The sequence below is a fragment of the Sebastes fasciatus genome, chromosome 17, assembly GCF_043250625.1.
Source record: "Sebastes fasciatus isolate fSebFas1 chromosome 17, fSebFas1.pri, whole genome shotgun sequence".
Classification (NCBI taxonomy): domain Eukaryota; kingdom Metazoa; phylum Chordata; class Actinopteri; order Perciformes; family Sebastidae; genus Sebastes; species Sebastes fasciatus.
In genome coordinates, this window is record NC_133811.1 from 31,516,767 (window position 1) to 31,540,424 (window position 23,658).

The 23,658-nt window shown below is 45.9% G+C and overlaps 2 protein-coding genes across 8 annotated transcripts in view; one reads left to right on the forward strand and one right to left on the reverse strand.

Moving 5' to 3' along the window:
• The window catches only part of atat1 (alpha tubulin acetyltransferase 1), a 22,460-nt gene extending 7,815 nt beyond the window's left edge, over window positions 1–14,645 (forward strand). Inside the window, exons 1-10 of one of the 7 annotated variants that reach the window (XR_012590606.1) lie at window positions 2,975–3,066; window positions 4,192–4,237; window positions 4,558–4,661; window positions 6,551–6,625; window positions 7,238–7,451; window positions 9,774–9,859; window positions 11,341–11,437; window positions 12,885–13,192; window positions 13,326–13,385; window positions 13,565–14,645. Coding sequence is in view for 1 of the 7 variants with exons in the window: in XM_074613337.1 (XP_074469438.1) it covers window positions 1,906–1,963; window positions 2,095–2,208; window positions 2,965–3,066; window positions 4,192–4,237; window positions 6,551–6,625; window positions 7,238–7,451; window positions 8,488–8,506 (628 nt within the window). In the remaining 6 variants the exon portion in view is untranslated. Of the gene's footprint in view, window positions 1–1,905; window positions 1,964–2,094; window positions 2,209–2,252; window positions 3,067–4,191; window positions 4,238–4,557; window positions 4,662–6,550; window positions 6,675–7,237; window positions 7,452–8,487; window positions 9,129–9,773; window positions 9,860–11,340; window positions 11,438–12,884; window positions 13,193–13,325; window positions 13,386–13,564 lie in introns of those variants that run through there. The other 6 variants (XR_012590605.1, XR_012590603.1, XR_012590602.1 and 3 more) reach the window with 6 other exon arrangements.
• A 462-nt stretch (window positions 14,646–15,107) lies between these two features.
• On the reverse strand, window positions 15,108–23,361 carry LOC141754338 (uncharacterized). Its single transcript, XM_074613336.1, has 6 exons — window positions 23,222–23,361; window positions 20,765–21,269; window positions 19,355–19,404; window positions 19,033–19,166; window positions 17,623–17,789; window positions 15,108–16,791 (listed from the first exon to the last, which is right to left on the reverse strand). The coding sequence occupies exons 2-6, from the start codon at window positions 21,251–21,253 to the stop codon at window positions 16,618–16,620; spliced, it is 1,014 nt and encodes a 337-aa protein (XP_074469437.1). The 5' UTR covers window positions 21,254–21,269; window positions 23,222–23,361; the 3' UTR covers window positions 15,108–16,617.
• Between the last annotated feature and the right edge of the window lie 297 nt (window positions 23,362–23,658).

Genomic DNA, 23,658 nt, shown 5'->3' on the forward strand with positions numbered 1-23,658 from the left:
TTCACCCCTCTCTCCCCCTCTCTCATCTCCTCTCACCCTCCTCTCATTCCTCCTCTCACCCTCCTCTCCCCCTCTCTCATCACACTCCTCTCATCCTCTCATGCATCACGCCTCTCTGTCTCACACCTCCTCAGCACACCAGGCCTCTCATATCTTCCTCATCACACCGTCCTCGTCCCCTCTCCTCCTCTCACCCTCCTCTCATCCTCCTCTCATCCTCCTCTCACCCTCCTCTCACCCCCCTCTTCACCCTCCTCTCATTCTCCTCTCACCCTCCTCTCCCCCCTCTCTCATCCTCCTCTCACACTCCTCTCACCTCCTCTCATCCTCCTCACTCCTCCTCTCACCCTCCTCTCATCTCCCTCTCACCCTCCTCTCCCCCCTCTCTCTCTCTCCTCTACCCTCCTCTCACACTCCTCTCATCCTCCTCTCACCCTCCTCTCACCCTCCTCTCATTCTCCTCTCACCCTCCTCTCCCCCCTCTCTCATCCTCCTCTCACCCTCCTCTCACACTCCTCTCATTCTCCTCTCACCCTCCTCTCCCCTCCTCTCATCCTCCTCTCACCCTCCTCTCACCCTCCTCTCACACTCCTCTCACCCTCCTCTCATTCTCCTCTCACCCTCCTCTCCCCCTCTCTCATCCTCCTCTTACCCTCCTCTCACCCTCCTCTCACACTCCTCTCATCCTCCTCTCATCCTCCTCTCACCCTCCTCTCACCCTCCTCTCACCCTCCTCTCACACTCCTCTCACACTCCTCTCATCCTCCTCTCACCCTCCTCTCACACTCCTCTCACCCTCCTCTCACACTCCTCTCACACTCCTCTCACCCTCCTCTCACCCTCCTCTCACACTCCTCTTCATCCTCCTCTCACCCTCCTCTCACCCTCCTCTCCCCTCTCTCACCCTCCTCTCACCCTCCTCTCACCCTCCTCTCACCCTCCTCTCATTCTCCTCTCACCCTCCTCTCACACTCCTCTCACCCTCCTCTCACACTCCTCTCACCCTCCTCTCATTCTCCTCTCACCCTCCTTTCACACTCCTCTCACACTCCTCTCACCCTCCTCTCACCCTCCTCTCACACTCCTCTCACACTCCTCTCACCCTCCTCTCACCCTCCTCTCACACTCCTCTCATCCTCCTCTCACCCTCCTCTCCCCCTCTCTCATCCTCCTCTCACCCTCCTCTCCCCCTCTCTCATCCTCCTCTCCCCCTCTCTCATCCTCCTCTCACCCTCCTCTCACCCTCCTCTCACACTCCTCTCACCCTCCTCTCATTCTCCTCTCACCCTCCTCTCACCCTCCTCTCACACTCCTCTCATCCTCCTCTCACCCTCCTCTCACACTCCTCTCACCCTCCTCTCACACTCCTCTCACACTCCTCTCACCCTCCTCTCACCCTCCTCTCACACTCCTCTCATCCTCCTCTCACCCTCCTCTCCCCCTCTCTCATCCTCCTCTCACCCTCCTCTCACACTCCTCTCATCCTCCTCTCACCCTCCTCTCACACTCCTCTCATCCTCCTCTCACCCTCCTCTCCCCCTCTCTCATCCTCCTCTCACCCTCCTCTCACCCTCCTCTCACACTCCTCTCACCCTCCTCTCATTCTCCTCTCACCCTCCTCTCACCCTCCTCTCACACTCCTCTCACACTCCTCTCACCCCTCTCTCATCCTCCTCTTACCCTCCTCTCACCCTCCTCTCACACTCCTCTCATCCTCCTCTCATCCTCCTCTCACCCTCCTCTCACCCTCCTCTCACACTCCTCTCACACTCCTCTCATCCTCCTCTCACCCTCCTCTCACACTCCTCTCACCCTCCTCTCACACTCCTCTCACACTCCTCTCACCCTCCTCTCATCCTCCTCTCACCCTCCTCTATCGCTGCCCCTCCTTCCCCCTACACACAGAGGACGAGGTGCGGCTCTGGGATTTCTCAAGGTCGGCTACAAGAAGTTATTTCTGCTGGTGAGTCACCTGTTTTTCCTTCATTCTCTTCATTGGTGACGTGTCATCCCGGCTCTAATTCCACATGCTTCACTGACTGTGTGTGTGACTGTATCAGCTGTACAGGTATGCTGCTTGTGTTTCCTCCACAGGACCAACAAGGTGTGCATGTAGAGGCAGAGCCACTGTGCGTTTTGGATTTCTACATCGCAGAGAACCTGCAGCGACATGGCTACGGGCTGGAGCTGTTTGATTTCATGCTGCAGGTGAAACATCCATCTCTCTGAGGCAGTAGTGGAAGATGTTATTACAGTCTCCTCGCCGGGTTCCTCAGTTCAAACATGAGTATTCTGACGGCTTGATCGCTTGCCAAGATGCATCTTGTGATGAAATGAAGAATGTTCCTGTGCCCTGCACACAGATTTTGTGTGATAGAGTTGCAAACGTAGGCTGCTTCCACAAATATTTTTGCCACTGTAAATACGTTTCTTTTCTTTTAATGATCTCCTGACTTATAGCCCTACCAGTTCTAGGTCTGAAAAAGGGTCAAGCACTTCTTTAGTTTGATGAGGACCGTGCTCCCAACCCGTGAGCATGTGTGCATTTTAACCAACAACCCAATGATAACCAGAGGTCTATACTACGAAGCAGGGTTTGGGGTTAGCGAGGTAACTTCAGGGTTAACCCTTCAGGGTTTTCCGTCCTACGAAGGTGGTTCACTTCTTATCGGGTAGATCATCATGGTAACTGATGCTGAACAGCTGACCTGCTCCAGAGCAGGTTATGTTCCAGATAAGAGATCAACTCGTATAAAAGCACCGCCTACTGACCAATCAGAGCTCAGTGTGCAGATCGTATGATAATACATAACACATATGAAGAAGTTACAGTCATAATCTTGCACTATCAAAAGACACCTACCAAAACTGAATAATGTAACACCAGTACTCTGATGATGATGACAGTCCATCTCTGTGTGCTGTTTATCAGTGACTGCATGTTTTCTGCTTCTCTACCTGCAGCACAAGAATCTAGAGCCCGTTCTGATGGCTTACGACAGGCCCTCGCCCAAATTCCTGTCTTTCCTGTCAAAGCATTACTGCCTGACACCGAGTGTTCCTCAGGTACAGTCTCTACTTTATACTCGTTGTATGTGTATGTACAGTATGTGTTAGGGATGTCACCATACCAGAAATCAAGTAGTCGATACCAATACCAGTGAATTTCCTCGATTCTCGATACCAAATTTGACACCACGGTAAAAAAACAACCCAATAAATCCCATGTAATATGTACATGTGTCTATGTATATCCCCAGATTGCAGTAGTTTAAATTCACTGACATGATGACATTTCACTGGGTATAGGCTACCAATCGATTGCAGTTTGGGGCAAGTCATAGTCAAGTCAGCACACTGACACACTGACAGCTGTTGTTGCCTGTTGGGCTTCAGTTTGACATGTTATGATTGGAGCATATTGTTTTATGCTAAATGCAGTACCTGTGAGGGTTTCTGGATCAATATCTGTCATTGATTTGTGTTGGTAATTGATTTACAATAATAAATATATACATACATTTACATAAAGCAGCATTTTCGTCCACTCCCATGTTGATAAGAGGATTAAATACTCTCCATGTACTGTACATTTTGAACAGATAAAACATGTTTTAAGCGATTGACAGCCCTACTAAGGATTGGACTCAGCAATGTTAAGGGACTCTGATCCGGATCAGGGCAAAGCTTCTGGTGGTACACACTGAATTAGCTGTGTTTGAACTAGTCTTAAGTTTGGGCGGGACTGTTATCATTCACTCCTCGGTCACGTCGGGCCAGAGTACCAGCAGCTTGTTAGCCAGCTCTAGTTTCTGAATGAACACTGTGAGATGTGGTTGAAAGTTCTAAAAGCTAGAAAGCAGACCTTTGAGTTTAGGTTATTTTTGGTCACATAATCTCTTCCCAAAAGCCAAGACTGAATATCTGTGTTAATGTACCCAGTGTTCTGCCTGAAAGGCGCTAATGGCTTTCCTGTTTTGTGGTTGCTCGCCTTCATCATGTTGATAGCTGCTGGAAGCTCGCTGCCAGCCACACCCAGGACAACAAGCACACTCCCTGAAACATCCAACAAGACAAACTTACAATAAACCTACGATCTAACACCCTGTGCTTTATTGTAAAACAACTATCTATGGCCACCTTCATCATGAGCAGTTTGAGTTATCTAGTCTTTCTTTTGATTCTGTCCAGGCCAATAACTTTGTGGTGTTTGAGGGCTTCTTCCTCAACAGATCAGGTAACTTCTCCTCTACTCTCAGCTAATTGTTTTGTTGTTGTTGTGAAAGCGGTTAGGTAATTGTTATGTAATTTTCTTCTCTGTGGTAATATGGGCGTTGAGGTGTGGGTAAGAGCTTCAAACATGACATCATTACCAGCTGAACCTGTATTTGTTTGGCATCTCTGGTACTTCATGACATATTCTTGCATGCTGCAGCTTTAAAGTGAATTCTTGCTTTTGGCATCTCGACAAATTCATCTGTTTTGTTGTACATGTCTGTGTGGAAGGACAAAAACTCCCCCTCATTAGAGTGTAAGGAACGTGGCACTCGACCAAAGAGTGCTGATCTGCTTTTATTTCAGTTCCAAAATCTTTTGTTTCACCAAACTCTCCCAGGCTCGCCCTCCTCTCCTCTGACGGATCAGGGGATGTTCGGCTTTTTGTAAGGATCTCTTTTCTTTTCTCATAATGTCCCCAGCATCTTGTCCTCCTTCCTTTGTCCCATAAATAAGGTCCATATTATATATATGATGATGTTGGTCTCTTATTATCTCCTTCATAATTTCTCAGCACTTTCCCATCACCTGCATTTATCTACCTATACAGGTACAATATATGTCATGTATTACGTATCATGCCATATACTGAACCCAGAGAGTCACAACCTGTAGACCAACTCCACCCCCCCACAGACCCGCTGACTGACATGAGAACACCTGCCTGGTTCCTCACCCTCCGATGTCTCTAAATGTCTGTCAGTTTGTTAAAAGCCAGTTGAATGTGATTCATTAATCAGTGGGGGAGGGGCGTAACGATACGTTTTTACAACGATACGATTTCCATGGTTCCGATACGATCCAAGGACGATATCTGGCTCATCTGGAGCGATACGATGCGATGCGATGCGATGCGATGCGATGCGATACGATCAAACAGCTGATAGCGATCAGACAGCTGATAGTGATCAAACAGCTGATAGTGATCAAACAGCTGATAGTGATCAGACAGCTGATAGTGATCAAACAGCTGATAGTGATCAAACAACTGATAGTGTTCAAAGAGCTGCTAGGGATCAAAGAGCTGATAGGGATCAAACAGCTGATAGTGATCAAAGAGCTGATAGTGATCAAACAGCTGATAGTGTTCAAAGAGCTGCTAGGGATCAAACAGCTGATATTGATCAAACAACTGATAGTGTTCAAAGAGCTGATAGGGATCAAACAGCTGATAGTGATCAAACAGCTGATAGTGATCAAACAGCTGATAGTGATCAAACAGCTGATTTCTGTTCGTTTTTTTTACTTTCCTCCCGTCGTGATAATCTGCCTCGCGGACCGTCTGCTCTCCGGCTGGATACGTGAGGCTGATGCTGCGCGCACATAGATATCATGACGGGGAAAGGAAAGTCATTTTCTCTGAATGAAACAACGACAGTGCACGTGGAAAGCTCCTGTAGGGTGAAGACGCCCTCGTCGAGTGGTCTGATAGCACCTGAAACTCTGCCGACCGGCTCCTCTACCGGGTGAGAGAGCGAGGAGTCCAGGGCGCCGCGGATGCATGCTCGCGTTCTAGAGGGCAGAGCTGGCGAGCTGGTGCATGTCTGGAGAGTGAACCGGAGTAAAGTTTAACATTTCTTTACTAATAAAAGTGCTACAAAACACTTTCATGTAACGTTTGTCGTCCTTAAATACAAAGTGCAAATCCTCAGTATTCATACAATCCATTTTATATCGATATACGTCTCCCATGAAGGACAACTAGCCGAGTACCTATCGATGTAGTTGGATCGTAGGAATATAAATCGATGTAGTAGATGAATCGTTACACCCCTAGTTCTTACCTAAGAACAAATCCCAGATAAGAAGACCGGTGAACGTCAGAATCTTGGTGGGTTTTAAAAAGACATGTCTTCTTAGGAGTGGTGGTGGATGAGGCCCGATATGGCTGCTGTCAGATTGAGGCTACCGATCATTTATTTGTGTCAAAGGCACTTCAGTGAATTTGATGAAGATGATTAAAACAGGCTAAAAATCAACTTCAAAACAGAATTCGAATATTGGATTGTGGTTGTCCTGCACTACTCAAGTAACTGTGAACAAGAACAACTATTCCACATGGCTGAATACACAGTAAGATAGCTGCTTGTTTAGTCTGTGAGAGATAAAGCCGGGGGCTGTCTGTCTTCCAGCCTTCACCATGTGATCATCCTCTAGTAGCAGCAGAGGAGATACTGTCCTAATGTAGCCTGTGAAGGACAGTCTGTGGGGCTGGGTAAGGGATCCTATCATGTTGTGTTTCTGTTCCCTGCTCTGAGTGTGCTCTCCTCCACAGCGGCCATGCTGAGAAAGGTTCCCCTAAAAAAGCCGGACGGAGAGATCAAACCCTACTCTCTAATGGAGAGAGAAGGTAAACCGTAGACACTGTTACTACGGTATATGGTGTTTGATGCTGACTGGTGAAGACAGATCACAGTTATGTGCAAGCAATAGATGGATGAATATAAACTCTAAAGTGTTGCGTCACGTTAGTATTAGATGAGGTGAGTTATATTAAGCCTTTTGTATTATATTTAGGCTCTACCTACTGTATGCTCCTATTATGCCATTTATAGATAAAGGAGTTCATTCATAGCCCGGCCTGCATTACAACAGCATGTTTTACAAGATTAAACAGAATACAGATGTCAGCCTAATCCAGGAGTCAGCAACCTTTACCAGCAAAAGAATAAAGTCGTAATATTACGAGAATAAAGTCAAAACTTTACGAGAAAAAAAAGTCGTAATATTACGAGAATAAAGTGATTACTTAACGAGAAAAAAAGAAAATAACACGTAAAATTATGACATTAGAATATTATTACTTTATTCTCTAAATCTCAGATTTATTATTTTTCCTCATCACCAGTTTTAGATATCACCCTCAGTTTCCTGTGTCCTGTGTCTCTGGAGCTCTGTTCATGTTTAGTTTCTAGTCACTGTTGCTGATAAATACTCAATATGGATTCCTTTTCCTGTCCAGTGGTGCGTCGGGAGCAGCGGGCTCGTCCCTGGCCGTTTGCTCCGCCTCACTCCCCCCAGCGGTCGGTATCCTCCCAGTGCTCCCACTCCCTCAGCGTGGGATCCTCCCCCAGCAGGGCACCCCCGCGAGCCGCCCCAGCTTCTGCCCCTGGGGGCAGCAGGGACCAGAGCCCACAGTCCCCTCTCGTGGAGCGCTGCAGGGCAAGACGCACCAGGTAAGAAAGAAACACGTTGACAGGTGTTCAAATGAGATCTGGTATCTGGAGCGGTCATCCGTTGGCCTTAGAAACGCCCGCCCCCCCGTGGCAGAAATACACTCTTATTGCAGGCAGACGTGTCACTACACGCAAAAATATCAAAGATACCAATACTGAATATCTGAAACGGTTTCAGTACTCATGTTCCACTGTCTCCGTGGTGACGGATACCAGCTGTGCTCTCTGACACACACTTGACACACACTTTTAATAACAATCTCAAATGTGATGCCCTTAATGCTGTGTCAATCTTTAGCTTCGTGCTCCTCGTAGCGACACACATACTGTCTATCAGCGCGGCGCAACTTTAGCGAGTTCCCGACAGACCGTGTGTGTGTTGGCGGTGAGTGTGAGGTTGTTGGTGGCGTTCTAGCTGTGAACGTAGCTCTAGCAGTGTGTGTACAGTTTATTTGATCGGTGAATAAATTCTACGAGGCTATAACTCCTCAAGACCGGAGCCAACTTCCTGTTTCTGTAACTCCGGCTCAGACTGTCTTAAGGTGGACTGTTAAGGTGGACCAGCTTTTCTCCTTAAAGTGACGAGCCGCTCCTCTGCTCAGCTTTTTAATTAATTATTAACATTTCTGTTAACCGTTCAACCGATAGCGTTAAACGGTTAATTATTAACATCCCTAGCTTGAACGCTGATCTACCTGCTTGCATGTCTCCTTCTCTGTCCATGATGAAATGCTATAATATGTAGTATTTGTGATAGCAGTGTAAATGAAGTGTTGTACAGACAGTAGAAGGCTGCTGACAGTGTGCAGGTCGGCTCAGCTTGGCAGAGGGATGTTCCATTTCCTCTCATTAGTCACTTATTGTGTCCAGCCCTCTCTCTCCTACGCATTTGTTCTTTCTAAACACTGTCCCTTTCTTTCTCTTTCTCTTTCCCTTCCCCTTCATTTCTTCATTCTCCCATTCCGCCCCATTTATCTTCTTTTACCCATTTGATGTCTCTCCTTGTTGCCGTCATCATCGTCTCATCGTTCAATAGTTCCCTTAATAGATCTTAGTTGGGCTTCCATTGACGAGCCTCTGACTACCACCGTGGCCTCTTCCTTTTAAAGGATCGCCCGTTGCTCTTTCAGATGTTTCTGTGACACGGATTACGTTTACATGCGCACTAGTATCCTGGTTTTTAAGTCTGGCTCGTGATCATATTGGGGGTATGGTGTTTACATGGAACATGAAAACCTGCTCATCCATAATCCCTTTATACACGATCATAACGGTATCCATACTGTACTCCAAAAGCTGCTCTTAACCAGGATACTAGTGCGCATGTAAACTCACTCATGGAGGAGGCGAGTCTGTTGTTTTTGACTCCACTAAGGAGAGAACAGGCCTAGTGAGGGCAACATGACGACTCGTTCTTATCTGCTTCCCTTTTTGTAGAACCCATTAAATTATCTGCCATAAAACTCCACACGTGAGAGCGCCTTTTGTCATCCGATGAATTAGTATAAACCAAATGAAGTGGTTGGTATAAGAGAGGGGTCGGCAACCTGCGTCTCTTCAGCTCCTCTCCAGAGGCTCCCTGTGGAGTTATATTAGTGGAAATTAATAACTGTTTCTTGTTTACATTTTCTTTTTTATGTATCATTGTTGTAGGTCTATGGTACGACAGGACGACGGAGTATTAGGGCCACATTGAGGAAAAAAAATAAATCTGAGATTTAGAGAATAAAGTCATAATATTATAAAGTAGTCATTTTACGTATTTTCTTTTTTTCTCGTTAAGTTATGACTTTATTCTCGTAATATTCTGACTTTATTGTGTAAATCTCAGAAGTTGTTTCCCTCAATGTGGCCCTAATACTCCGTAGTACATTGTCTCTTTGGCCCTCACTGCATTAGACTTATATACTACATACTTAGACTATAAACTGTGTTACCTTCATCACACTGATCACATGTTTTGCGTATCCAGACAGATTTTCTTTCTGTTGATAGTAAAGGTTGCTGACCCCTGAGATAAGATAAAGTCGTATTTCCATTCTGTGGCTTATTATTTTTCCTGAGTTGGGTTTCATTGATACGCCGTGATGCACGTTTGCTCTCAGTTATGTTTCTTTATATTTTGGTTTTGTAATTAATGTCCTTTTTTTTTCTTTTGTTCTCTTTTTTTCTTTCTGTTGTCTTTCCTAACTGTCCTTTGACTTGCACTTCCATCCCCTCCCGTCCTCCCGTCCTCCTGTCCTCTCTCTTTTATACCCTGCTCTGTATGTTTTGGGATTTCTTTTTCATCCTCCTCGCTGGCTGTTACCATTTCTCTGGCAGCCAACAGGGTCTAGTAGCCAGACGCAGCCTGTACAGTCGGCATATGGACGGCAGAGCTGTTGGACTGCTGGACAGAGCCTTGCCAGGTATGTTAATGTTAATGTTACAACTTTGTTAGAGCCACACATGGAAGTTAAACTGTTCACATCAGTCCCGTCAGTTACTGTATTATACTGGTCATCATGTACAGTAAGGGATAACGTACAGCGAGCCGCTCACTGCTGTGACAGAATCCCCTTCAGGTCTCTCATCGCCCTGAAGGGGATTCTATCACAACAATGACCCGCTAGCTGTACATTATCCTCCTTATTACACGGCTATGTTTACACGGTTACCTAGCAACGGTCTGTTATACATAACAACGCTCTGCTATACATAGCAACGGTCCGCTATACATAGCAACGGTCCGCTATACATAGCAACGGTCCGCTATACATAGCAACGGTCCGTTATACATAGCAACGGTCTGTTATACATAGCAACGGTCTGTTATACATAGCAACGGTCTGCTATACATAGCAACGGTCTGCTATACATAGGAACGGTCTGTTATACATAGCAACGGTCCGCTATACATAGCAACGGTCCGTTATACATAGCAACGGTCTGTTATACATAGCAACGGTCTGTTATACGTAGCAACGGTCTGTTATACATAACAACGCTCTTTTATACATAGGAACGGTCTGCTATACATAGCAACGGTCCGCTATACATAGCAACGGTCCGCTATACATAGCAACGGTCCGCTATACATAGCAACGGTCCGTTATACATAGCAACGGTCTGTTATACATAGCAAGGGTCTGCTATACATAGCAACGGTCCGTTACACATAGCAACGGTCTGTTATACATAGCAACGGTCTGCTATACATAGCAACGGTCTGCTATACATAGCAACGGTCTGCTATACATAGCAACGGTCTGCTATACATAGGAACGGTCTGTTATACATAGCAACGGTCCGCTATACATAGCAACGGTCCGCTATACATAGCAACGGTCCGCTATACATAGCAACGGTCCGTTATACATAGCAACGGTCCGTTATACATAGCAACGGTCTGTTATACGTAGCAACGGTCCATTATACATAGGAACGGTCTGCTATACATAGCAACGGTCTGCTATACATAGCAACGGTCTGTTATACATAGCAACGGTCTGCTATACATACATACATTCGCAACCGTTGTGATGAAAAGAGAGCTGAGCCGGAAGGCAAAGCTCTCGATCTACCGGTCAATCTTCGTTCCTCCTCTCACCTCTGGTCATGAGGGCTGGGTCAGGACCCAAAGAACTAGATCGCGGGTACAAGCGGCCGAAATGGGTTTCCTCAGGAGGGTGGCTTTACTGTAAATTACAAGATGCATTCATGTTAGGGTGAACTCTGTATTTAATACTGACCTGGGTTTCAGTGAAGGTGAACACGTTTGTTTGATGTAAAGTTGCTGAACGTTCTCGGTGGAAGATAGAACCATTAAAGCACCTTGATATGAATGAATGACCGGAGTCAGATGCAGCACAGCTCTCAGCTCTCCTTCCTGTCCCTCCTCATGTGCTAGCACCTTGTGCCTCCTCAGGTCTGAGACCAGTGGGGGATCAGTCACTGGGAAACACAGACACACACAGGTTGGCCAGTATTCACACAGCACCAAGCAGGTATTCACTCTACTGCACTAGACACTTTAACACATTCAACTGTTGATTGTCAGGGAGGTTAACAAGCATGAAAGAAGAGAATGAGGAGGTTTAGTGCCTCCCCCCCATGTGCAGACATTTGTGGCTAAAACACATCGTGAACACTCAGAAAGGAGACCGAGGAAACGGTGAGGACAAACACTTGAAGCAGGAACCATATGGACGTATCTGTGCCGAAACACGTAGATGTTACTGTGATCTCCGTAGACAAGTGTTTGTGGGTAAACGTAGGTCGTAGCGGGTGAAATCATCAGGAAATCCGCCACTTTGGCAGGCAGGGAAAACACTAGTGATGGAACAGAGAACCGTAGTTGTCCTCTTTCTTGTCATCTCGTGCCTCCGTGACCATCGATTCCTCTTATTGATGCTTTCCCACAGTTACGCTGCACAATGACGCAGACGCACGCCGTATCATGTTTCAGTTAGTTTGGGACCGGAGACACGGTGAAGAGATAATAAAGCTCTCAGCAGCATGGAGCTACTAAACCTGAGGGGGTGCATCCTGTTTCTACCTGATAAAGAGACACTGAGAACAACAAACCTGTGTTTACATCAGCAGGAGGAGAGTTAGTAACGTTAGCTGTTAGCAGCCGTTAGCAGCTCAGTCCTGACTGGATGAATACCGGAGATACCAACGTTAACGGAGGTGCCATTGAGTTATTGTTATGAGGCGTTCAAAGTCGGCTCAGGAAAAATTACCATTGGGTGAAGGTAAATTACAACGTTATCATGATGTGTTCAAATGTAATCTGGTAAAATGTAGTTTTTGGTGAGAAACTTGAATAAATCCAGTTGTTTGAGGGAGATGATTTCACATCAATATAAAATAGATATTAGAGAGAGAATTATGACCTGTTTAACTTCATAACACTAGCTCTAAGCAGCTTGCCAAGATTTTTTTAATCCAAGCAAATATTTAAATAATCTATGCAAACAACCACTACAGATGACAAATAATAATAATAAATATACAGTACAGTACTGTGTACAGTAGGCTACCCTCCACAGTGTAATTCCAACACTGTAATTTAACGTGTATATAATGTTTTATATGTAAAATATATCGAACATTCAATGACATCAGAAGTTATTCCTTCATTTAGTGCAGAGATTTCAAAAGTGGCAGATCAATTTTCTGAGTGGCAGACGAAAAAAACTACTCTCCTGCCACAGTGACAGGAAGTGAAGAAAGTTAATATCAGACCCTGCGTTTGGTTATATGAGTCCTTTTTGAAGGCACAGACAAAACCACCTTGTTGAGGTAAGGAGACGTGTTGGGCGTTGAGTTGCTCTCTGGTGTGTTTCAGTTGCATATGTCTGCACATAGGGTTATTATGCAGGGACATGTTTAGGTTTGTCCTCTACCTTCCGTCCGCTGACCCTGTCCTGTCATTAACCCTTAAACCAGGTCCCAGCCGCTCTCACTTCCACCTCTGTGTGCAGCCAAGAAGGACGGCATCTGCAGCCAGACCTCCGTAGACGGCGCAGAGACACGGCTGGACTCAGATGCCGAAGCCTGCGGTGTTAAAGAGGAGATCAGGGTGTTGGACAGTCCACAGCGTCCACAGCATCAAGACAGGTCGGTCAACCAGAGACACATGTTGGAGAAGGAGAGAGACCGATGCAACCCGAACGGCTCGTGGACTGTAGGAGAGAACTGCTACACCGCCTGGTGGGTGAAGCAGAAGCAGGAACACAGGAGCACCCGGCCCTGGTGATCGGGAGCGCCCGGCCCTGGTGACCGATTGGGAGCGCCCGGCCCCGGTGATCGATCGGGAGCGCCCGGCCCCGGCCCTGGTGATCGGGAGCGCCCGGCCCTGGTGATCGGGAGCGCCCGGCCCCAGTGATCGATCGGGAGCGCCCGGCCCTGGTGACCGATCGGGAGCGCCCGGCCCTGGCCCTGGCCCTGGTGATCGGGAGCGCCCGGCCCCGGCCCTGGTGATCGGGAGCGCCCGGCCCCAGTGATCGATCGGGAGCGCCCGGCCCCGGTGACCAATCGGGAGCGCCCGGCCCTGGCCCTGGTGATCGGGAGCGCCCGGCCCTGGCCCTGGTGATCGGGAGCGCCCGGCCCCGGTGACCGATCGGGAGCGCCCGGCCCCGGCCCTGGTGATCGGGAGCTACTTTTGCTCTAAACTGAGACGTTTTTTAAATGTTATTGAGTTGTGGAAGCGTTCGATGCTTTCAGAACACATTGTACTCATGTGTTGAGTCGACACTCTGCAGCTCTTCAGGACCCAAACTGTGTTCTGGAAGAAGACGTCTTTCTCCTTTTAAAAGGGCTTTTTGTAATGTTGGTCTCCAAGATGAGTCATTTAACTGTCAACCAGTTTAATCTTAACTAGTTATGAGCCAAATATGAATGTGTTTCACTACAAGAGCCGTCAGACACCAACATCCAAACCCAGTTGAAAAAATCGCCAAATATATAAAATAAACTTTCAAAATCATGTAACAATCATCAGTCTTCTGCTCTGAGACACTGACCTGTTTTTTTTATTTGAATATCTACAACATCACGCTGTCATAGCCAACAAACACACTTCCTGTATCTGACCGGTTCACTTCATGTGCAGAAATTGTGGTGAAATGAAATAAGTTCCTGTACGTTAGCGTAGCTGTACGTTAGCTGTACGTTGGCGTAGCTGTACGTTGGCGTAGCTGTACGTTGGCGTAGCTGTATGTTGGCGTAGCTGTACGTTAGCGTAGCTGTACATTAGCTGTACGTTGGCGTAGCTGTACGTTAGCGTAGCTGTACGTTAGCTGTACGTTGGTGTAGCTGTACGTTGGCGTAGCTGTACGTTGGCGTAGCTGTACGTTAGCGTAGCTGTACGTTAGCTGTACGTTGGCGTAGCTGTACGTTAGCGTAGCTGTACGTTAGCTGTACGTTGGCGTAGCTGTACGTTGGCGTAGCTGTACGTTAGCGTAGCTGTACGTTGGCGTAGCTGTACGTTGGCGTAGCTGTACGTTAGTGTAGCTGTCTCCATCTTATGGCACGTGTACTTTACCACAAGAACACTTGACGGGGACTTTAATACAAGCACAGTGAAGGTTTTATTATGTTACACATTATATTGTTTCATTTAGCGATGTATTTTATTCATTCCCCGTAGACCCCGGAGATGTTAACTTTACAACAGAAATAAACATGTTTACAGTCTGGTACAAGAAACGTTTTTGGTCTCTACGGCTGATTTCCCCGTTAGAGACAACAACAGAACATGAAAACAGAACATGAAAACAGAGCCATGAGGAGGAGCAGAAGTTTAGTTCACTCTCAGAACACTTAAATTACAACATGCTGAAAGGTTATTATGGGATTTTTGCCAAATGATGCCAAAAATATACTGACTACTGCAGCTTTAAAGTTCGGCCTTAATGAGGGCTTGGCTGCTTTGAGTGACAGGTGGGTGTCGTACCAGACGTCACCCGGACCGCCTCAGCTCCACCTCTTTAGCTGGGAGTTGTGCCGCGGACCAAGATCCTCCCACTTGGAGCTTCACAGCGGCTCTATAGAAACCTCGTCATGACGTCACGGAGACTACGGAGCAGATGTGCTGTAACTGCAGCTCTGAATCCACCGCTGAACGCTGATCTCCATCTCTGCATCACTGAAGAATCAACAGACCCGTCCGCTACAAAAACTGGATTTTATTTCATTTCTCTTTAAAAACTCTCACCTTACAAACACGTATCTGTTTCTTTCAAATGTTCTTCCTCATTATTCAATTTTTATAGGATCAACATTCAAGGAAATGCTCCTCAACATTACAAAGAACTGTCTTAAATTACAGAGTGCTTTCTGAGGCTTTGTATGCGTTTATAGTTTGTCTTTGTTAGAACAGACTGAACTCTCTGCAGCTGCGTCGTCATTTCACCCGTCAGAGTCAATTAGCTCAGATTTCCCGCCTTTGCCGGATTAGTAACTCGCAGTAGTACTTTGACCTTTTTTCTCAGCAAAGAGCTCATTCTCATTCCCGCTGAACTGGTTTTTCCTTTGCGTCAGCAGAGGAACATTAGCTGCATACAGGGAGGACGTTTAATGATTAAAATGAGAGCTGCATAGTTTCACAGGTCATGGGAAGTCCAGGAAACAAAACTGTCATCTTTGTTTTTCCAAAGAAACCAAATAAAGGAATTTTAACATTTTGGTAAATAAGCTTATTTTCCCCCAAAAGTAGGATGAAAGGACGTGAATCTATTTTTAAGGACTTGATTAGCTTAGCGGAGGACAGCATACATACTGGAAGCATGGGGGAAACACAAAGGCATTAAATATTAATTTGGACATCTCACTCTCCAAAAGAAAGCATACTCATTTAACTGACTAATTCCTACACACAGTGTCTAAAGGCCATCAAGATCTTCTCCAGATATATACATTTTTAAACGAACCATCTCTTGAAGACATATTTAGGTTAATGATCGACAATATTTAGGAAGTCCTGGAAACCACTGAGCCCACTGTTCCTTCTCCACAAGTCCAGGTTCATCATCAACACGTGTCCTCTAGTCGTCCTCTCGGAGTAAGGAGAGGTAGATGTTGGACTGGAGGAAGCGGGGGTAGCAGTCTGTGTCCAGGTTCATCATCAACACGTGTCCTCTAGTCGTCCTCTCTGAGTAAGGACAGGTAGATGTTGGACTGGAGGAAGCGGGGGTAGCAGTCTGTGTCCAGGTTCATCAACACGTGTCCTCTAGTCGTCCTCTCGGAGTAAGGAGAGGTAGATGTTGGACTGGAGGAAGCGGGGGTAGCAGTCTGTGTCCAGGTTCATCATCAACACGTGTCCTCTAGTCGTCCTCTCTGAGTAAGGACAGGTAGATGTTGGACTGGAGGAAGCGGGGGTAGCAGTCTGTGTCCAGGTTCATCATCAACACGTGTCCTCTAGTCGTCCTCTCTGAGTAAGGACAGGTAGATGTTGGACTGGAGGAAGCGGGGGTAGCAGTCTGTGTCCAGGTTCATCATCAACACGTGTCCTCTAGTCGTCCTCTCTGAGTAAGGACAGGTAGATGTTGGACTGGAGGAAGCGGGGGTAGCAGTCTGTGTCCAGGTTCATCAACACGTGTCCTCTAGTCGTCCTCTCGGAGTAAGGACAGGTAGATGTTGGACTGGAGGAAGCGGGGGTAGCAGTCTGTGTCCAGGTTCATCAACACGTGTCCTCTCGGAGTAAGGACAGGTAGATGTTGGACTGGAGGAAGCGGGGGTAGCAGTCCGTGTCCAGCAGTGAGTAGATGCGTTTCTGAGCGTGGGACAGGGAGGTGTGAGAGGGAGCCTGCAGCAGCTGGATGGTCAGATCTCTGGTCTTACTGTCCAGGTTCACCTACAACAAGACAACACAGCAGGTAAGTAAGTACTGTACGGGCTACGCTCATTTAAACCTGGATTACTACTCAGATTTTAGCTTTTGGAGTTTTGACCGTCACTTCCATCGGCTAAACTGTCGGCTTATTTCCAACTTGTCTAAACATCTGATGGCTTGTAGGTCATGACCTTTTGGACTTTGTCTAAACACAAGCAGCCGTACAAGAACCTCTCCTAAATAATATAATATATATTCCAACTGTAATTAATTTGAAATACATTTGGATTTAAATCAGGAACAACTTGATCAAAGAATACGTCAACAAGACGTTAGGAATCTGCAGAGACGTTCCCGACTCAGTGGTTGAGACTCGGGCCGTCTCTTCTCCTTCTGAGTGTTATCAACTCTCATCAATAACAAGATGTTTGTTTTATCAAACTGCTCCGGAGAAAGCATGTGCAACGTGTGCAACGTGTGCAACGTGTGCAACGTGTGCAACGTGTGCAACATGTGCAACGTGTGCAACATGTGCAACGTGTGCAACATGTGCACGTAGTGGAGTTTGTAAATGACTACATGAATACAGCTATTGATGCAACTCTGTGACATTAAACTTGAACCTCCAACACAAAGCTTCCGTAAACACGGGGAGTATCCAGAACACACAGAGCACATTGTTCGGAGGGAGGAGGAATACTTCTGAGAATAAAACAGATGAAAGTGCATTAAGAGGGAAAAGAAAGGTCGTGATGATGTGACAGGACTTGAGTTACACTTCCTGGTTCATGAAGAGAGGTCACATAGCTGTCGGTGCGTGCAGCCAGACTGAGTATAAAAGCAGGCGTGTACCTCGCGGGGAGCTCCGGGCTGGATGTAGGTGGAGCAGATCTCCTTGGCCCTCCTCTGAAGGCTGAAGTTGTTGGACGAGTGTCGGTACTGCTCACAGGCCAGATAGAACTGCAGGTTCTCCTCGCTGAACTCTGAACGCAGGAACGCTCCGAACACTGAGAGACCAGCTGGGAGGAGGAGGAGGAGGAGGAAGAGGATGAGGATGAGGAGGAGGAGATGCATGTTACAAGAGGACAATCACACACAACAATCCCTCAGGCCTTATCAAATCAAATCAAATCAATTTATTTTTGTATAGCGTCAAATCACAACAGAAGTTATCTCAAGACGCTTTATGCTTATGAGCACAACATGTTTTTATTTAATCTTTATGTAACCAAATAAAAACAGCGTAGCCGCACGGGACACCGACCTGCAATGATTTATATGTATAAGAAGTTACAAACAGCACCTTTAATTTCTAAGATACTAAGACACTACCCATATGACCCGTCGCTTTCATCTACTGTATACTGACATTAAACTCACTGTAGCCGACCGACATCAGATTATTGTCCAACCATTTCTGAGTAGTATTGACCGATCGAGTTTGAGCGGACTTGGTTGCATGCAGGTAAACCGTCCATGTGGAGAGCAAAAGAGGTGGAACGCGTTGGCCGAAATGTAACCTTGGAACCCGCCGTCTGATGATGACTTAGCTTTTTATTAGCTGAGAAATAAACTGTTAACTGTGTGAAACTATCCAGCCGTAGGCGTCGTCTCTCAACTCCATCCTTGCGTCTCAAGTTGCTAATCGCTCTGTAAGCTGGCACACGGAAGAGGAAGTCTTGGTCTGGATATCCGTTATCTCAGCAGAAGATGAGATATCTGGACTTTTAGTCACTAGAATGGGTCAAGCTCCAAAAACATATTTCCCATAATGCAACTTGATAGCATCTTTTAGTAGACCCTTGCTGCGTGGTAAACACCCTTCAAAGGTCTTCACATGTCAGATCTGACACCATGTGGACAACCTACACCAGGGGTCAGCGACCTTTACTATCGAAAGACTGGAGCCGCAAATCATGTGATCATTGTGATGAAGGTAACGCAGTTTATAGTCTAAGTATATAGTATATCAGTCTAATGCAGTGAGGGCCAAAGAGACAATGTACTACGGAGTATTAGGGCCACATTGAGGGAAAACACATCTGAGATTTACACAATAAAGTCAGAATATTACGAGAATAAAGTCATAACTTTACGAGAATTAAAAAGCACTAATTAAAACAAGGTTGTCACCGAGGTTCCGACCCGGCTTGGGGCCCTTCTGTGTGGAGTTAGCATGTTCTCTCCCCGTGTTAGGGTGGGGTTTTCTCCTGGTACTCAGGTTTCCTCCCACAGTCTCTCTCAGAAGGAAGCAGGACTTACTTTGGCTGTCCAGCAGGGCGTTGAGGGAATCGGCCCATTTCTCCAGCTCTTCTCCGGCGATCTTCCTCTTCTTGCTTTGGCCCACCAGACTCCACTGACGCATGAAGAGCAGGCGAGACCTCCTCTCTGTAGGGCTGGGGACAAAAGGACAGGGACAGACAGCGGTCAGCACTAAAAGATACCGCTATCATCACAACAATCTCATCAGGGTAAGATCCATAAAGACTGACTCAGGATCAATGTTTGTCTAAGGACAGTTAATGAAATGTCTCGAGTGTGGTGAACATAAATAAATAAATAAATAAATAAATAGGATTCTGACCTGTCTTTCTGTTCTGTGTTGGACAGGTTGGAGTTTGAGGAATGAGGACTCTGAAGCAGAAAAGAAAACAGGTTAAATGTTCCACTCTCTGAGAGCTCAATGAAGCAGCTTCTCTAGATTTAAACCTCCGACCTCAGCTACAGCAGACTCATAGAACTGGGTTTAAACCCCTAACCTCAGCTACAGCACTGACACATAGAACTGGGTTTAAACCTCTAACCTCAGCTACAGCACTGACACATAGAACTGGGTTTAAACCTCTAACCTCAGCTACAGCACTGACTCATAGAACTGGGTTTAAACCTCTAACCTCAGCTACAGCACTGACACATAGAACTGGGTTTAAACCTCTAACCTCAGCTACAGCACTGACACATAGAACTGGGTTTAAACCTCTAACCTCAGCTACAGCACTGACTCATAGAACTGGGTTTAAACCTCTAACCTCAGCTACAGCACTGACACATAGAACTGGGTTTAAACCTCTAACCTCAGCTACAGCACTGACTCATAGAACTGGGTTTAAACCCCTAACCTCAGCTACAGCACTGACACATAGAACTGGGTTTAAACCTGTAAAAGCTTCGTCATCTTGTGACTCTCATTCTTCTTGTAAAGAGTAACTGAACTATCATAACAATCCCATCTCAACGTGCACTTAATGGCTTCGTTTTCTGAAGCTTTCAACCGTTTCACATGGTCGTCATCAGCAGACGGGAGTCACGGTCGTCATGGAGATCAGTCTGTTGACATGAGAGCTCAGCAGCTGTATGATGCACTTTAAGGACATCATGTTTGAGTGTTGAGTGAAGCACAACCGGCTCGTTTAAAGGGACAGTGTGGAGGATTTTTGTGGTGTGGTTGCAGGTTGCAACCAACTGAGTACCCCTCCTCTCACTCCTCCCTTTCCAAGACGGAGGTAACGTGAGCGGCCGAGTGCTTAACCGTGGTGACGGTGTTGGCCTGGCTCAGAGGTCATTCATATCCATACCATAATAACACTACTTTAGGAGCAACAGAAGTCAGACAGCGGCTGGCGGTACCACGGTTTAACACTCTGCGACTCACGTTACCGCAGTTTCACAAATGTGTCGGAGAACTACGGCGGTCTTCAGGTGACGTAAAACCATGAAAGTGTCTCTCTAGAGCAGAGTTTGGTTTGTCCCTTCTGGGCTCCTGTAGAAACATGTAGGACTCCGTGAAGAGGACCCGATCCCTCTGTACATATGAAGGACTCATTCTAAGCTAACGGAAACCATTCTTAGTTTCAGGTGATTATACACTAATGAAAACATACTTATTCATATTATATTCCATTTCTACAATGTTCCAACGTTTAATCTGGATCCTATCTGTAAGAAGAAGCTGCCTCTATGCTGCTCTACAGACTGAAACTGAAGCGGGTCCCACCTGCCCAAACAGACTCTTGAGGTGCAGTTTAGCAGCTGATAGTTTGGCTTTGTGCTGGTGGCGGTGCTGGAACCTGAAGGGGTTGGAGGAGGAGGAGGAAGGAGACGGAGGAGGCTGGTCATCTCTGTCCATGCTCTCCGTGCTGCCCTGGGCGCCCGGCGCCAGCTGGCCGTCGCTGTAGGCCCTGCATCCTTCGCCGAGGGCACCGATTCCCAGGTGGTTCTTGTCCTGTTTCCCCAGCTCGGTCAGGTTCTCCACGCTGACGCTGTGCTCCTTTTTCAGCTTCTTCTTCTTCCCCGCATCGCCGGGACTCGCTCTGGGCTCCTGGATGGTGGGAGTCAAACATCCGTCCTGCTCGTCTTCCTCCGTGTGAGGCGTGTAAGTGCCGGACTCCCGGTTGTTGTCATAATCTGGGTTCTTCAGCACCACCTTCCTCCACGGGAAGAAGTCCAGATCCAGGAGGGATCCCTCGGAGTTGAATCTGCGCATGGTGGCTGTGTGAGAGCTGAACAAAGACAAGTAAAGACCAGAATGAGGTTGAAGAAGAGATCAGCAGAAAGCAGAAAGAGATAAACATAAAGCAGAGATTTAATCTTTTTATTAGGATCTCTTTTAGCCAAGCTATTCTTCAAAGAGTCCTCAAACATCAAAAAGACATCACTTTAATAGAAACAAACAATATTTATACAAGTAAGAAACCTAAAACCCACAACTAGTCCCGAACACTGAACATTAAAACAACTAATACTGAGAACCCACCTGATATACCAGGAACTAGATCATCTTCAGATACATATTTCTATCATCTCACATACTTTCATTTCAGATAGTTTTTTAAAAGTAATCCTAGACCAGGGCTCAGAAACCTTTACTATCAAAAGAGACATTTTAGACAAAAAAAGAAGAAGAAAATATCTGTCTGGAGCCGCTAAACATGTGATCATTGTGATGAAGGTAACTCAGTTTATAGTCTAAGTATATAGTATATCAGTCTAATGCGGTGAGGGCCAAAGAGACAATGTACTACGGAGTATTAGGGCCACATTGAGGGACAAACATCTGAGACTTACACAATAAAGTCAGAATATTACGAGAATAAAGTCATAACTTTACGAGAAAAAAAATTAAATAACATGTAAAATGACTACTTTATAATATTATGACTTTATTCTCTAAATCTCAGATTTATTTTTTTCCTCAATGTGGCCCTAATACTCCGTCGTACCGTCGTACCATAGACCTACAACAATGATACATAAAAATTAAAATGTAAACAAAAAACAGTTATTAATTTCCATTTGTAAAACTCCACAGGGAGCCACTGGAGAGGAGCTGAAGAGACGCAGGTTGCTGACCTCTGACCCCTGGTCTAGCCGTTGCCCTTGTGGTGTCATGTAGTTAATTCCACCTTTGAGGGGGTTGAGGTTGGGAAAGAAAAATAAAATTGGACTATCAGAAAAATGGGTCAAAGAGATGATGAAGTGCTTTGTATTGACTGTTTCTACTCAGTAATACAGCGACCGAGCTCCCATAGAAACACCACATCTTAATTTATGAGAGTTAAATTAAGTTAATTTATGAGAGTTAAATTAAGAATTAGAATTACAGCCTTCACCAACCAGTTAGTTAGTTTACATCCATGTCTGTTTAAAATGTCATCACTTCATCCTACTCGTGTTAAATCGTCATTATTCTTGAGTTATGGTCAAAAACGTGTTTCGTGAGCAGTGTCTGAAATTAACTTTCTTCACTTCCTGCCACTCAGATATTTTATCTGCCACTTTAGAAATCTCAGCACGCCGTGGAGGGAGACTAGTGTACACAGTACTCTACTGTACTTTGTTATTGTCATCTATAGTGATTATTTGCATTAAAACACACAATTTTAGTTAAACAGCTCATAATTCTCTCTCTAATATCTATTTTATATAATAATGTATTACTATAAGCTGCTAAGAGCTAGTGTTATGAAGTTAAACAGGACAGCAGAACTCAGATCAGCTCTGACTGCTTGTTTTCCTCCAGTCTGTGAAATCTTGTAGATGCCGTTAGGAGCACCGGAGGACACCGGAGGAACAGGATTTTTTTTTCAGGTTACCTGTTTAGTGTTCTACTGTCACGATACAGCGACCGTTTTATAACAAAAAAAACTTTTTTTAATCATATTTGTATAATCTGCCTCCTTCAGCTTTTAACAAGCACTTTCTGATTCCTACATAAAGCCCCTTTACGTTTTCACTTAAAACGTTGACCAACTTTTACTTAGTGTCTTATCAATTTAACTTAAAAACTAATTAGCAGTTTTATATTTCCTTGATTCTATAAACAGAGACTAATAAACTCGGCTGCTTGAAGAGCTGGTCGGTCAGCAGCAGTCAGGAAGTGCTGCTGAGTGCTGCTGTGGGAGAACCAGCAGTTGTCTCATTAGTTATATAAACCCTCCCGGTGTGTATTTACCTCTTCGTCCAGCAGTGTTTCTAAGCTTTCTCCTCCATGGCAGGTAGTTAGATTCCTCCAGATCTCATTACAGCAACATATGCACGACCAGAAGCTTCAGGATATCCAACAATACCGAGTTAATGTCTCCAGAAAGAAGCGAGAATCCAACCTGCTCCTCCTCCTCCTGCTGCTGCTGCTGCTGTTACTCCTGTTACTGCTGCTCAGTAAACAGTCAACCTTCTCTCCTCCTACAGAGCTCTCTTATGGTCGCAGACTGAAGACAGACTTCAGGAAAAGTTCCATAAAGTTTCCACCCGAGACAACCTGAACCTCCTCCTCATGACCTCATCACTGCTGCTGCACCGCCACTCCTTCAATCACACCTTCTTTACCTTCTTTACCTGTGTGCCTGAACTTGCCCGTCAGGACGAGACTCCTTCAGGAGAGCCTGGTAA